Here is an 11,501-nt window from a genome sequence, read left to right on the forward strand (position 1 = left end):
CAGAACCTTGAGGCCTCAGGATCTTGAAAATCAATGCTGGCTCGTCTGAGCGAATCAATGTGCAGACTGGGTGTGGTCGATCAGGTATGCATTGCGCATCGTGTAGCTTATACGGACTATGCTCGGAGCTCCGGAACGTCTCGTGCCAGTTCCCGAAAATCGATAGAGGGGTGGCCTTGCATAGCTCGCAGCTCGCGGCCTTTCGTCCGACGTGCGAGCCGCGCGAAGGCCATTCAAGTGAAAAGTGCCAAAGGCCTAGCAGCGAGCTTAGCTAGGAGCACTGTTGCACGAGCGAGCAGCATCTCGACTCAGCTGCGCATTGTCCGACCCACTCCGAATAGAGCGCCTTCACAGACTTTGGTAAGTAGCCATCCCGCCTCGGTCGACTGCCTCTCTTCCGCCAAGCTACCAAGAGCCGATTCGGTCATTCGCCTCTCTACGACACCTGCGGACGAGCTCTTGCGTGTAGTCAGCGATAGCACAGTGGCAGGGACGGGTCACAGCTGGCTTGCGATCACGCGGAGTGATGTGGTCGGGCGACATTGAGATAGGAAACGCTGCGCCCGCCAAAGATCGGCTGCCCATCCCTTGAGCCTTGATCCTCATGGCTGTGACGTCTGCGAGTACAGCAAGCAAATATGCTTATGCCTGCTTTGCTCGGCATGCAGGACGCAGCATACAGCTCGCGGCATGCCAATCCGGTCATAGCATTGAGATCCAAGATAACCTACCGCTCGACCCTCTAGCCGTCTGTGCAGCATCAAGGTTAGTGCTCGACACTCAACTTGTCCGGCCAGTGCACCTTCGGATGCGCCCGCTGGTCCTGCTCGTTCAAGGTGGTCACGCTTCGCGTTGAGCCGGAGCCTGCCACATGGCGCCCAAAGCACACGCTGACTTTGTGTTGTCGCATCGCAGCTAGCACACGATGGCGCCAAGGGGTCAGCCGCAAGCTGCTGCAGCGCCACCCAGGCCAGCTCCGCCAGAGCCAGCACCTAACAAGAAGAAGTCAAAGAAGAACAAGAAGAAGAACGCGGGCGCCAAGTCAGATGCGCTCGAGGCGAGCAACACTGCCGAGCTAGATCCTACGGAGTATGACGAATCGGCGGACTACATGACAGACGAGACTGGCGCACACATGCTCAACGGCGGCGCGAAGTCGGATCTCACGTCTGCTGCTAATCTAGCACTGCTCAACGGTCTGGGCGGCCAGCTGAACAATTTCCATAGCCAGGCAGCAACAGCTGCTGCTATGGCCGCCTCAGTGGGACAAGGCCAGCATCAACAAACCCAGGCGGAACTGCTTGCTACCGCGAATGACCTCTATCGACAGATAGAGAGCGCCGCGGCTGCTGCTTTGGCGGGACATCTCCCTCCCGGCAGCAATGCCAGTGGCAATGAGCGTGCGAGTAATGGCACTGTTACCGAGACTGACGATGCCTACTGGGTCTCTTTGCCATCCCACCTGAGATCTTTCATACGGTCAGCTTTACCCCTCGCAGCAGGCTTATCGGGCGGCCAGCAAGGTGGCAATGCTACCGCAGGCACAGGCGCAAACGGCAATCCCGGACTATCGCTGACGCCAGAGCAAATGGCTCAAGCCGCCGCTCAGCTGGCTCAGGTCGTGCAAAGCGGTCACTGGTCGAATCCGAATGGACCTGCGGCGGGCGCCAAAGGTGTCAATGGGCCAACGACCACGATCCCATTGGGCTCCTTCACTCTGCCGTTGCCGTTACAGGCGCATCCAGACAACGAAAGCGAAGGCATATTCGAGGGCGAGGATGAGGAGGAGTATGACGAGGAGGACGTCTACTTCTCCGAAGACGATCTCGAGCCGACGATTGCACCTCCGAGCAATGGCCCGACAGAAGCTAGTAAGAAGAGCAAGAAGAAGAAAAAGAAGAACAAGTCTGCTCTTCCGTCGCTCGAGCCAATACCTGCCCCGCCGGCTCCCGTGCAGCAGCCCATACCTGCAAGTAGGCGACCGCAACCTCTTGCCGCAAAGTCTGCTGTACCCGTCGTGCCCACTGCGCCTGCTGCGCCAGTCGCGCGCGCGACGGGCAAAGGTAAGGGTACTGGGCTCATCCCGGCACCCACACCACAATCCTTCGAAGCGCCTCGGCAGCCTGTCAAGGCACCAGCGGCAGTCACGAAACAGCCTGCAGCCAATAACACCATGGCTACGAAGCAAAGACTTGCTAACGGCACAGCAACGTCGACTGCAGTCGGCGCGCCAGGAGCCAGTATCGCCGCAGCAACGGGCGGCGAGCGAGAGAAGATACGCGACTTTTGGCTCGGGCTCGGCGAACTCGAGCGCCGATCGCTGGTGAGGGTGGAGAAAGAAGCGGTGCTGCGCAAGATGAAGGAACAACAGCGTCATGGCTGCACTTGCGCAGTCTGCGGTCGTAAGCGGACAGCCATCGAGGAAGAACTCGAAGTTCTCTATGATGCCTACTATGAAGAGCTCGAGCAATATGCACATCATCAAAGACGTTGGGCGTCTTCAGGCGGCACGATAGCACCACCGCCTGGTCCAGGACCCTTTCCAGGCAGTGTTGATTTGGATAGGATCAGGCCGCCGCCAACAGCCGAGCAGCAGCCAAAGGCGGATGCTCTTGCGCTGCGCTCTCGAGGTAGCAAAGGTTATGTGCCGCCTGCGCGAAAGCCGACAGGGAAGACGTCAGATCACGTTCACAGTCCGTCTTGCCCACATCATCATCATCACCATCATCATACTCATGCAGATACGCCCAACACTACAGCCAACCGAGGCAAAGGTACCGCTGCTATTGATCCCTGTGACTACGACGAGGAGGAAGACGAGGAGGATTACGATGATGAGGACGATGAGGAGGACTACGACGACGACGGTGCGTTGGCTTCATGCAGGCTTCAACCGCGTGCTCACTTTGTCTGTAGAGTACGACGATGAGCAGGATCTACCCCTGCCGCCGACTCAGACCGTCGCGCGTACCAACCAGCGTAAATCGGTAGCTCCTCTAACACCACCTCCCAAGAGGTCCGCAAGGACAGCAGGCCAAGATGGAGCACACGGCGATCTTTTCGGCTTCGGCAATAGTCTCACGGTCAAAGAAGGCGGAATACTCAGCGTAGCTGATGATCTCCTCAAGAACGATGGCCAGAAGTTCCTCGAGATGATGGAGTCTCTAGCAGATAAGCGCATTCAGCGCGAGCGCGACGCAGCCGAATCTTTCAGCGCTATGCTCGATGGCGATATGGAAGACGAGTATGACGAAGAAGAGGATGAGGACGAGGAAGACGAGGAGGACTACGACGGTACGTCAGCGGTATTGCTTTAGTATCAAACTGAACCCGATTGTAGACGAGGATGAAGATGATCTCGACGAAGAGGAAGCGACAGACCTCGAAGACGGTGCGATGACTGAGGATCAGCGCATGGAAGAAGGACGTCGGATGTTCCAGATCTTCGCCGCTCGAATGTTCGAGCAACGCGTGCTGCAAGCGTATCGCGAAAAGGTCGCGCAAGAGCGTCAACAACAGCTTCTGCGCGAGCTCGAAGAGGAGGATGCTGCTGCTGCTGAGCGAGAGGCCAAGAAAGCCAAAGATGCTCAGAAGAAGAAGGACAAGAAGAAGTGCGTTGCCTTTCCGATGTAGGCTGCTGTGTCTTACAGTTTCAAACAGGGCGCAGAAGCAGCAGAAAGAAGACGAGAAGCTGCGACGCGATGCGGAGAAGCTGGCAGAAACAGAAGCTGCCAAAGCTGCTGAGCGAAAGCGACAGGAGGATGAGCGCAAACGTGCGGAAGAACAAAGGGCGAAGCGCGAAGCCGAACGCAAGGCAAAAGAGGCAGAAGCCAATCGCAAGGAGGACGAGCGCCGAAAGCGTCTCGAGGAAGAAGCCAAGCGTCGTCGCGAGAAAGAGGACAAAGCCAAAGCCGAGCGTGAAGCAAAGCAGCTCAAAGAAAAGGAGGAGCGCGAAAAGAAGGCTCGAGAGGATGCAGAACGCAAAGCCAAGCTCGAAGCCGAGCGCAAGGAGCGCGAAGAGGTTGCCCGGCTTGCTCAAGAGAAGGAAGAACGCGAGCGGTCTGCACAAAAGGCTGCTGCTGCCGCTGCGGCCGCGGCTGCTGCGGCTACGAAGACTCCTGCTCGGGGGCAGGCTTCGGCGGGTCGCACTTCGTCCAAAGCGACTGCAGCGCAGCCAAAGTCACCTCCCAACACGCGAGCAAACGCGCCCTCCGCTGCCAAGGCAGTGCCTGGCCTTGCCAAGGCGGTTCCGGGACGTGCGCCCAATGCGGCAAAGCCAAGCGGTCAGGCTGCAAACCCAATTGTACCGCCTGCTATTGCCTCTTCATCACCGCCTCGAGCTACGGCGCAGCCTACTGTCCGGACGCCAGGTCCACCCGGCTTTTCAAATAGCGCGATGCGCATGCCGAGTGCTCCTGGACAGCCTCTTAGTAACGATGCGCATTTCGGGCAGAGGGTGCCGGCAGTCTCTGGTCCTCCTGGAGGTTTGTATCAGCCTATCGGCCTGCCACAAGCTGCCCGTACGCCAACCGGACCGCAGACGTCATACATGCTTTCGCCGGGCATACAAGCTGGCAATCCGATCTCGCCGCACACGTCGAGCCGGGCGTTCTCAAGCTCGATGACCAGCATGCCTCCGTCGAGTACGCAAGCAATGAACAGCTTCGGCCTGGCCAGTGGGCCAGCAGGTCCGCCGAGGAATGCGGAGCAAGTGCCGCAACAACCAAGTCAAGCACATCCATACTTTAGCCAGACCACCTCACAGCTCGCCGCGCTAAATCTCGGGTCTCAGCCTGTGAATCGCAAAGTCAGCAATGAGCCAGTCATTGGCGCCATCGGTGGTAGCGAGTCGAAACGAATGCGCAGTGAGAATGGGATCGCTTTCGACCTGCTCGATAGCGAGGCCATTTTGCGGTCAGCCTCACCTCCGCCGATCTTGAATGGAGGCGCCTTGCTAGAAGACCTAGAAGAGCCGCTCGCATCTCCTAGGCGGTCTGGGCCATCTGCCACAAGTGCAGCAGCGCCATTCTACTCCGGCGTCTTTGGCCCTCCGACTTCAACATGGGGCTCGTCTGGCATCAGCGCAAGTCGACCGAATGGTATTGCCCCGGGTCCAAGTGACAGCATCTGGCGAGGTTCAGCACCAACGCCATCTGCGCCAGTGTCCGCGCCTTCGCCGTGGACAGCCCCAGCAGGACCGGTTCAAGCCTCACCGCAGCTCTCTGGTCGCAATGACATTGTCGATCGTGCCCACGCAGCTTACATCCGTCTAGGCGAGATCCTAGGTCAATCAGGTCAATACGTGCTCGCAGGCGACTTGCATCGAGTCTATTCCAACATGTTTGGCGACGTCAGCTCTCTCGACATCCGAGGTTTCGTGGACGCTTGCGTCGCCTCGCGCCATTTTGCATTCCAGCAAGATGGTGTGCGCCTACTGATGGCCTGGAGCTCATAGCATCTTTATTCGACACATTGGACTGCATCTTTGACTCCTGCCAGACGCGCGCGTGTGTGTGTGACGCAAGTTCCGTGGCTGACTTTGCTGTCTGTTCAGGCTAATTGGTAGTCCCAGGCTAATTGGTAGTCCCAGTCGGACGCCGGCTTGCCAGACCGAGGCGTCGGCGGAGGTATCATTCTGCTTCCTCATCCTCGTCATCATCGTCCTCGTCCATGGCAGGCTGTGTCTGCTGGGCCGGAGCGAGCAGACTGGCAGCTTTCTTGCGTTCGTGGCGTCGTTCTGCCTTTAGTCTCTCGTGCGCCGCCTGAGCCGCAGTCTCCTTCGCTCTTTCTGCTGGTCCGCATGCATCCTTCCAGACTGTCAGGACTCTATCGAGTTCTGCGCGCGTTTGCTCCAGTGCTTGACGAAGAGAGGACAGGCCATTGGCTTCTATTGGCGTTGTAATAGAGCTCGCAGCGGTTATATCGGCCGGCAGCGTCACGCCGACTGGCGGGACCAGTTCTAGGGACACCTGGATGGCTGCCACTTTGATGTTCGCGTGCGTGAGCGTTGAAGCTTGTCGGGACAACGCACACCGCTATGATGACACGTCGCAAGCTCGCAGCCAAGTCGGTAAATCACCTGACGGAATCAAGTAATCGACTAGACCAGTCGACGCCCCGCCGCAACGTCAACAGCAAGCGACCAGCAGATCCCATGGCAGACGAGGAGCCAGATCTCTACGGTGATCTATGTACGTCCCTAGCTGGATGTAAGACGTCCTTGTGCTTAAAGATATGTATCAGATGGAGGCGATGATGGATCTGAATTGCCCAACTCGCCAGTCAAGGCGGAACCGACTCCGTCTAGCTCAAAGGCGCCTGCAACCGCTCAGCAAGCCGAAGCGACACCTGTGACATCCACATCATCTGGACACGCGAATGCCTACGGTATCATGCCCAGTTATGCTTCCTTCAATAACATGCCCGCCAAGGTTTCTGCGATCCCTAGTTTCTCATCAGACACGCCTCAAGTTCCTACCTCTGGCCGTGGTGGCTATCAACCCGTCTCAGATGCTCTTCCGCTCTTCCAAGGCTCGAGAAACGACGCGCCCGAGCAAGCTATCCCTGTCCCCGCTTTTCAGGCCTCTAGATCTCAGGACGCTGAGCATACCGATCGTCCGGGGGTTGGAGCGTACGGCTCCGCGCCAATCGTAGGACATACTGATCCACAAGAGTTCGAAGAGGGGTTAGTCGTGCCTTTGCTAGCTTCTGTCTTTCTAGTCTTCCGCGCGTCACCTTAGCTTTCTAGCGACATTGTCGACATTAGCGCAGACTTGCCTTTCCGATAGACTTGCACGATATAGACCACTCGCAGACGATGATCCGCCGGCATGACTAGCTCCACTCGACCCATGACACATCAAAGCTGCATGAAAATAGATGCTAATGCACTTTGCGAAATAGCAAAATGTTTATAGGCGGCTTGAACTGGGAAACTACCGACGGTATGCACATTGCTCGCGAGTATCAGCGTGCATATCTAAGAGACACTGTAGAGGCATTGTGGAGCTACTTTGCGCGGTTCGGCAAGGTTACGCAAAGTCAGATTATGCGCGATCCCAATACTGGCCGGTCAAGAGGCTTTGCCTTCTTATCCTTTGACAACTCCGCTTCCGTGGATGAGGTACTTAGGCAAGACCACTGGCTGGATAACAAGAACGTTCGTCGGGATCTGTAAGATGGAATCGCGCATGGCCTGATCGCTGTTCAGATTGATCCCAAGCGAGCCATTCCGCGACCAGGCGCGCCTCGATCTTCTGCCGGTGTACGTCCGCCGGAGACTCGACCCAACAATCCAGTGCCGAATTCAAATGAAGAGACCAAACTCTTCGTCCGCGGCGTGCCGCAAGGTGCGACGCAACAACACTTTTACGATCACTTTGCAAAGTTCGGACCAATGGAGTCCTGTGTGCTCATGTTCGATCGAACCACTGGTCTCAATCGAGGCTACGGCTTTGTCACGTATGTCGACCCAAGCATCAACGATGACGTTCTACGCGCTGTGCCGCACGAGGTTCTGGGATCTCATGTGCGTTGCATAGTATTCACTCCTCTTGCCGACTGACCAATGGCATGCATAGATCGACGTCAAGCGGTCCATAGCTCGACCACAATCGGGTGCGCAATCCGCCGGTCGCAGCTACAACAATGATCAATTTGGCGGTGGCGGCGGATACAATCAGAGGCCGGGACCACCTGCATCCGGTCCCGCTTACGGCGCAATGCCAGCAATGCCAGTCATGCCGGGAATGCCAGGGATGCTAGGCTCGTCTGGGATGCCCAACCAGTTTGACCCTGTGGCTATGGCGGCCTTCTTTAAGCAAATGGGCTGGGCCAACTTCAATCCGATGATGATGATGGGTGGCATGCCGACTGGTTCAGCGATGCCGAATCAAGGCGGTATGATGCCCGGCATGCCTGGGCAACCTGCCACTGGAGGTCAGTACGGCAATCGCGCGGGCTCAAGCTCGAGCGCAGACAGAGATGTCCGTACTCGCGTCGTCTCCTCTTTGCACATGCGCTGACTGTACCACAGTCGTCGAGTAACGCAGGAGGACCGGAGCGGAGCTCAAGATCTGATCGTAGCTACAAGCCCTATTGATCGTAGCCTTTTGCTCAGAGCCTTCGAGGTGCGAGGTGCAACACGTCATTGAGGACGCGCTCGTCGACGATTTTGAAATTAACGTGTCGACGAATGTGAGCTAAGGTGCGAGAGTGTATGCTCGCCATGCAGCCGGTATCATAGCTGTCTAAGAGGCTGCCTCCAGCTCGCGGTCGTCTGCCGTTGGAATACCACGTTGACAGGTCATCGCAGAGCGCAGAGGTCGGTTTGCAGACAGCGAGCAGTCTTTGAGCTAACGATCGCTCAATTTGGTGCAGGTCCCGGCAATGAGCCCAGCTAGCTAGTCAGAAGCATCTCGAGTGGCCGACACAAGGTCGAAAGTGATCTCATAGCTCGATCGGGGCAGCGCAAAACCGGTTGTCGTCGCTCTGACGCCGGGCAAGATGAATGCTCCTCGAGATGACTTCAGATGCGCATCACAGCCAGACAACGCCAACGAGAGCAGGCCTGACATCTCAGACTTGCCCATGTGTTCGCTCTCTAGTCCGTCGCCTCGTTCACCGGTGAAAAGCCTGCCATCCATCCAATCAGCCCCTTTTGTTGACCCAGTCGTCGGGATTGCCACCGATGCACCCTTTGAGTCGACCATGGACAACACAAGTCAGCCCGGCATTGCCTTAGCACCTTATATGCGCAATCTTCTGAGCGCGGACTTGCTGCCGAGACTCGAGAGGAGCAATTCGACTGCATCGTCGACATCGTCAATCCCGTCAGTCTCACCCGTTCTGCACCCGTCGAGCAACCTGGCGACTTCCTCCGAGTCAACAGATGGACAAACAGCAGCTCATCAAACGGTAATGCCGCATACGCCGCATCGACACGACAGTTCGACCAATCTAACACCTTTGCAAGCCATAGAAGTGCCAATAACGAGATCTGCCCTCGCCCAGCTTGACACGAATGCCAATTCAGCGTTCATGGTTCCTGCTCCGGCGAGTCAAATAGCCCATGCGGCGCTGATACCAACCGACACCCGTGACGCGCTTAGCATTCGAGATCTGCCGGAGCACGATGGTGCTCACGAGGCCGGCACGATCTGGATGGAAGGACTGAGTCCCCTAGAGATCGCGCTTTGCAAGATGGCGAGCCAGCACCAGTGCGTATCTTTGCGGATGCTTATTCGCTCAGCTGATTGTATGCAGTCTGTCTGCATACAATCTCGCAAAACGTCAAGTCGCTCAACGTTCTGTTCAAGCAAGCAATACTACCGTTCAGCATTCCATGAGGAGCTCGCAAATTCAGCAAAGACTACCTGCAGCACCAGCACCAGTCTCTTCTGCTATCAAAATTGAGACTGTACAACGAGAGCTCGCGAGCAGTGCACCTACACCTCCTCCTCTCGACGCTAGTCGAACGCTATACGAAGAGGAGCCCGCAACACAATCGCTCGGCAATCCTTCTCTGCCTGGCAAAGCAGCAGCAAGCATTGCTACGAATATCGTGCCGCCTGTTTCGGTAGCCGCCTGGTCCCTGACTTCGAAGTTATCTGAAGCTGTCACCTCCGTTCTCTGGCCGAGTGTGCAGCCCTCGCGCCCGCATGCGTCCGGCTCAGCGGTGCCGAGCGCATCAAGTCAATCCTCGACCGATGCATACAGCGCCACAATGTCTGCTCGAGACGTGCATCAGCGCGGTAGAAACCAGCCCGTAAAGGCGGTGCATCCGTCTTCCGTCAAGACGAGCCTGACGCATCCTATGAAGTATGTTCTGCAGCGGTTGTTTCCACTGCGCTAATGGCACTTGCGCAGCATTTCGCCTTTGATTCCGCCAGAGACACAAGATTTGCTGTCAAAGCACATCTTTATTTGTCAGGACAGGCCTCTCTCACCACCGGCTTCTCGGCCAACATCGTTCGAAAAGCTAGCTGAGGCGATGCGTACTCAAGCTGGTCGACCCGTCATGCAACCTTACATTGTCGAGACTAGTCTACCGTTGTCCATAGACTTGTGGGACATCACCGGTCCTGAGCCTGCTCTGGCCATCGCGAAGCTCAGATCGGTACCTATGACGCCTTCTCATTCGAATGATCAGATCAGCCGACCGACTTCTGACGTACGAAGCTCGCCTACTGTAGTATCTGACCCGATGAAGATGAAGACGAGCAAGATTGGCAACTTCCTTTTGTCGTCTTGTCCCGGCAAGAAAGTTCGCTTGACGGCGGAGCCAGCAGGCACAAAGCCGAGCGGTCGGTCGGCCATTTGTCGGGATCTTTTTCAGGATCTGCAGCGCGTCAAGCAGGCTGGCGCTCGAGCGCTGATCTGCTGCCTTGACGACGTCGAGCTCGAATTCTTGGGCAATACTTGGCCAGAGTATGCCTCGGCGGCCGGACAGCTGAACCTGGAAGTCATCAGACTACCCATGGCAGAAGGCTTTGCTCCTGCTTCGGTGCAAGAGCTCGATACGAGTCTGGCTTATATCCTGCAAAAGTACTCGCTGCAGGGCTTCAGCGTACTGGCACACTGTCGCGGCGGCGTCGGACGAGCAGGTCTCGTCGCTTGTTGCTGGATGCTAAAGCTCGGCATTGTCAGCACGCAAGGCTTCTTGCCAGGCGAGAGTGAGCAAGACGCAACCATACGCATCCTCTCCAGAGTCATCGATGTCATCCGACGACGTCGCAGGTGAGTCAATTCGCCGATCATGAGCTCAGAAGCTCAGCTTCCTGCGTGTGCACAGTATGAAAGCGATCGAGACGCCTCAGCAAGTCGGCTTTGTGATGGAATACATCAGCTATCTTAGGACAAGCGCCGTACGCAAGACTGCGAACCAGCTCAAGGCAAAATGAAGGCTCCCCATCCGATTGTAGAACCCTCCTCGCAACCCTCGCAAGCTCGCAAAGAATAGTCTGGCAAAGTTTGCAAAGCAACGCAAGACGACTACAACAACATTACGCACTCCCCAAGCCTGTACCACTAACACGCGGTGTCAACTGTCTATCATTGCTCTGCAGAACTCTCGCGCAGCTCTTGCAAGTGCGCTTGAATGGGCCGAGTGGTCCAAAAGTCTTCAGAGCTCCCATTGAGTCGACGAGTGGTCCACCATCTCGCTCGCCTAGCTATCCATTCCTCTTCTCGCTCAGGTTTGGGTAAGCTTTTGACAGACAGACAGAATTTGAAGTTTTCATAGTGCCACGAGCAATCTGGCGTGCCCCCAAGCCGGTAGTAGCCCTTGACTTGTGCTCGTACCGCTGCACGCTGCGTCAGACCTCTGCCAGCGCATGCACCATCGACATACAATGGCAGCTAAACATGCGATCGAAGAGCTTCATACAGCTCGGCATGCCACCTTCCATCGCTACAGATGCCCGCTGCACTTCCATCTCTTCTGCTAGCGCTGCATCAAAGGCACTATCCCGCTGATTCATGGTCAGGAAAGGTGTCCGCAA

General features: G+C 56.7%; 2 protein-coding genes across 2 annotated transcripts; one reads left to right on the plus strand and one right to left on the minus strand.

Moving 5' to 3' along the window:
* Positions 1-33: 33 nt before the first annotated feature.
* L969DRAFT_42679 (uncharacterized protein) lies at positions 34-10,901 on the plus strand (the record flags this gene model as incomplete). Its single annotated transcript, XM_014715682.1, has 25 exons — positions 34-84; positions 229-360; positions 669-701; positions 747-765; positions 916-938; positions 986-2,867; positions 2,917-3,294; positions 3,341-3,611; positions 3,661-5,425; positions 5,585-5,898; positions 5,964-6,000; positions 6,110-6,191; positions 6,244-6,685; positions 6,904-6,944; positions 6,996-7,159; positions 7,211-7,528; positions 7,581-7,985; positions 8,036-8,081; positions 8,120-8,196; positions 8,246-8,323; positions 8,380-8,405; positions 8,469-9,218; positions 9,265-9,819; positions 9,868-10,737; positions 10,793-10,901. 25 exons carry the CDS (start codon positions 34-36, stop codon positions 10,899-10,901), a joined length of 8,868 nt encoding a protein of 2,955 aa, XP_014571168.1.
* Positions 10,902-11,052: 151 nt separating this feature from the next.
* L969DRAFT_92007 (uncharacterized protein) lies at positions 11,053-11,480 on the minus strand (the record flags this gene model as incomplete). Its single annotated transcript, XM_014715683.1, has 2 exons — positions 11,053-11,303; positions 11,351-11,480. The coding sequence occupies 2 exons, from the start codon at positions 11,478-11,480 to the stop codon at positions 11,053-11,055; spliced, it is 381 nt and encodes a 126-aa protein (XP_014571169.1).
* Positions 11,481-11,501: the final 21 nt, after the last annotated feature.

Source organism: Mixia osmundae, assembly GCF_000708205.1.
Source record: "Mixia osmundae IAM 14324 unplaced genomic scaffold scaffold_1, whole genome shotgun sequence".
Lineage (NCBI taxonomy): Eukaryota > Fungi > Basidiomycota > Mixiomycetes > Mixiales > Mixiaceae > Mixia > Mixia osmundae.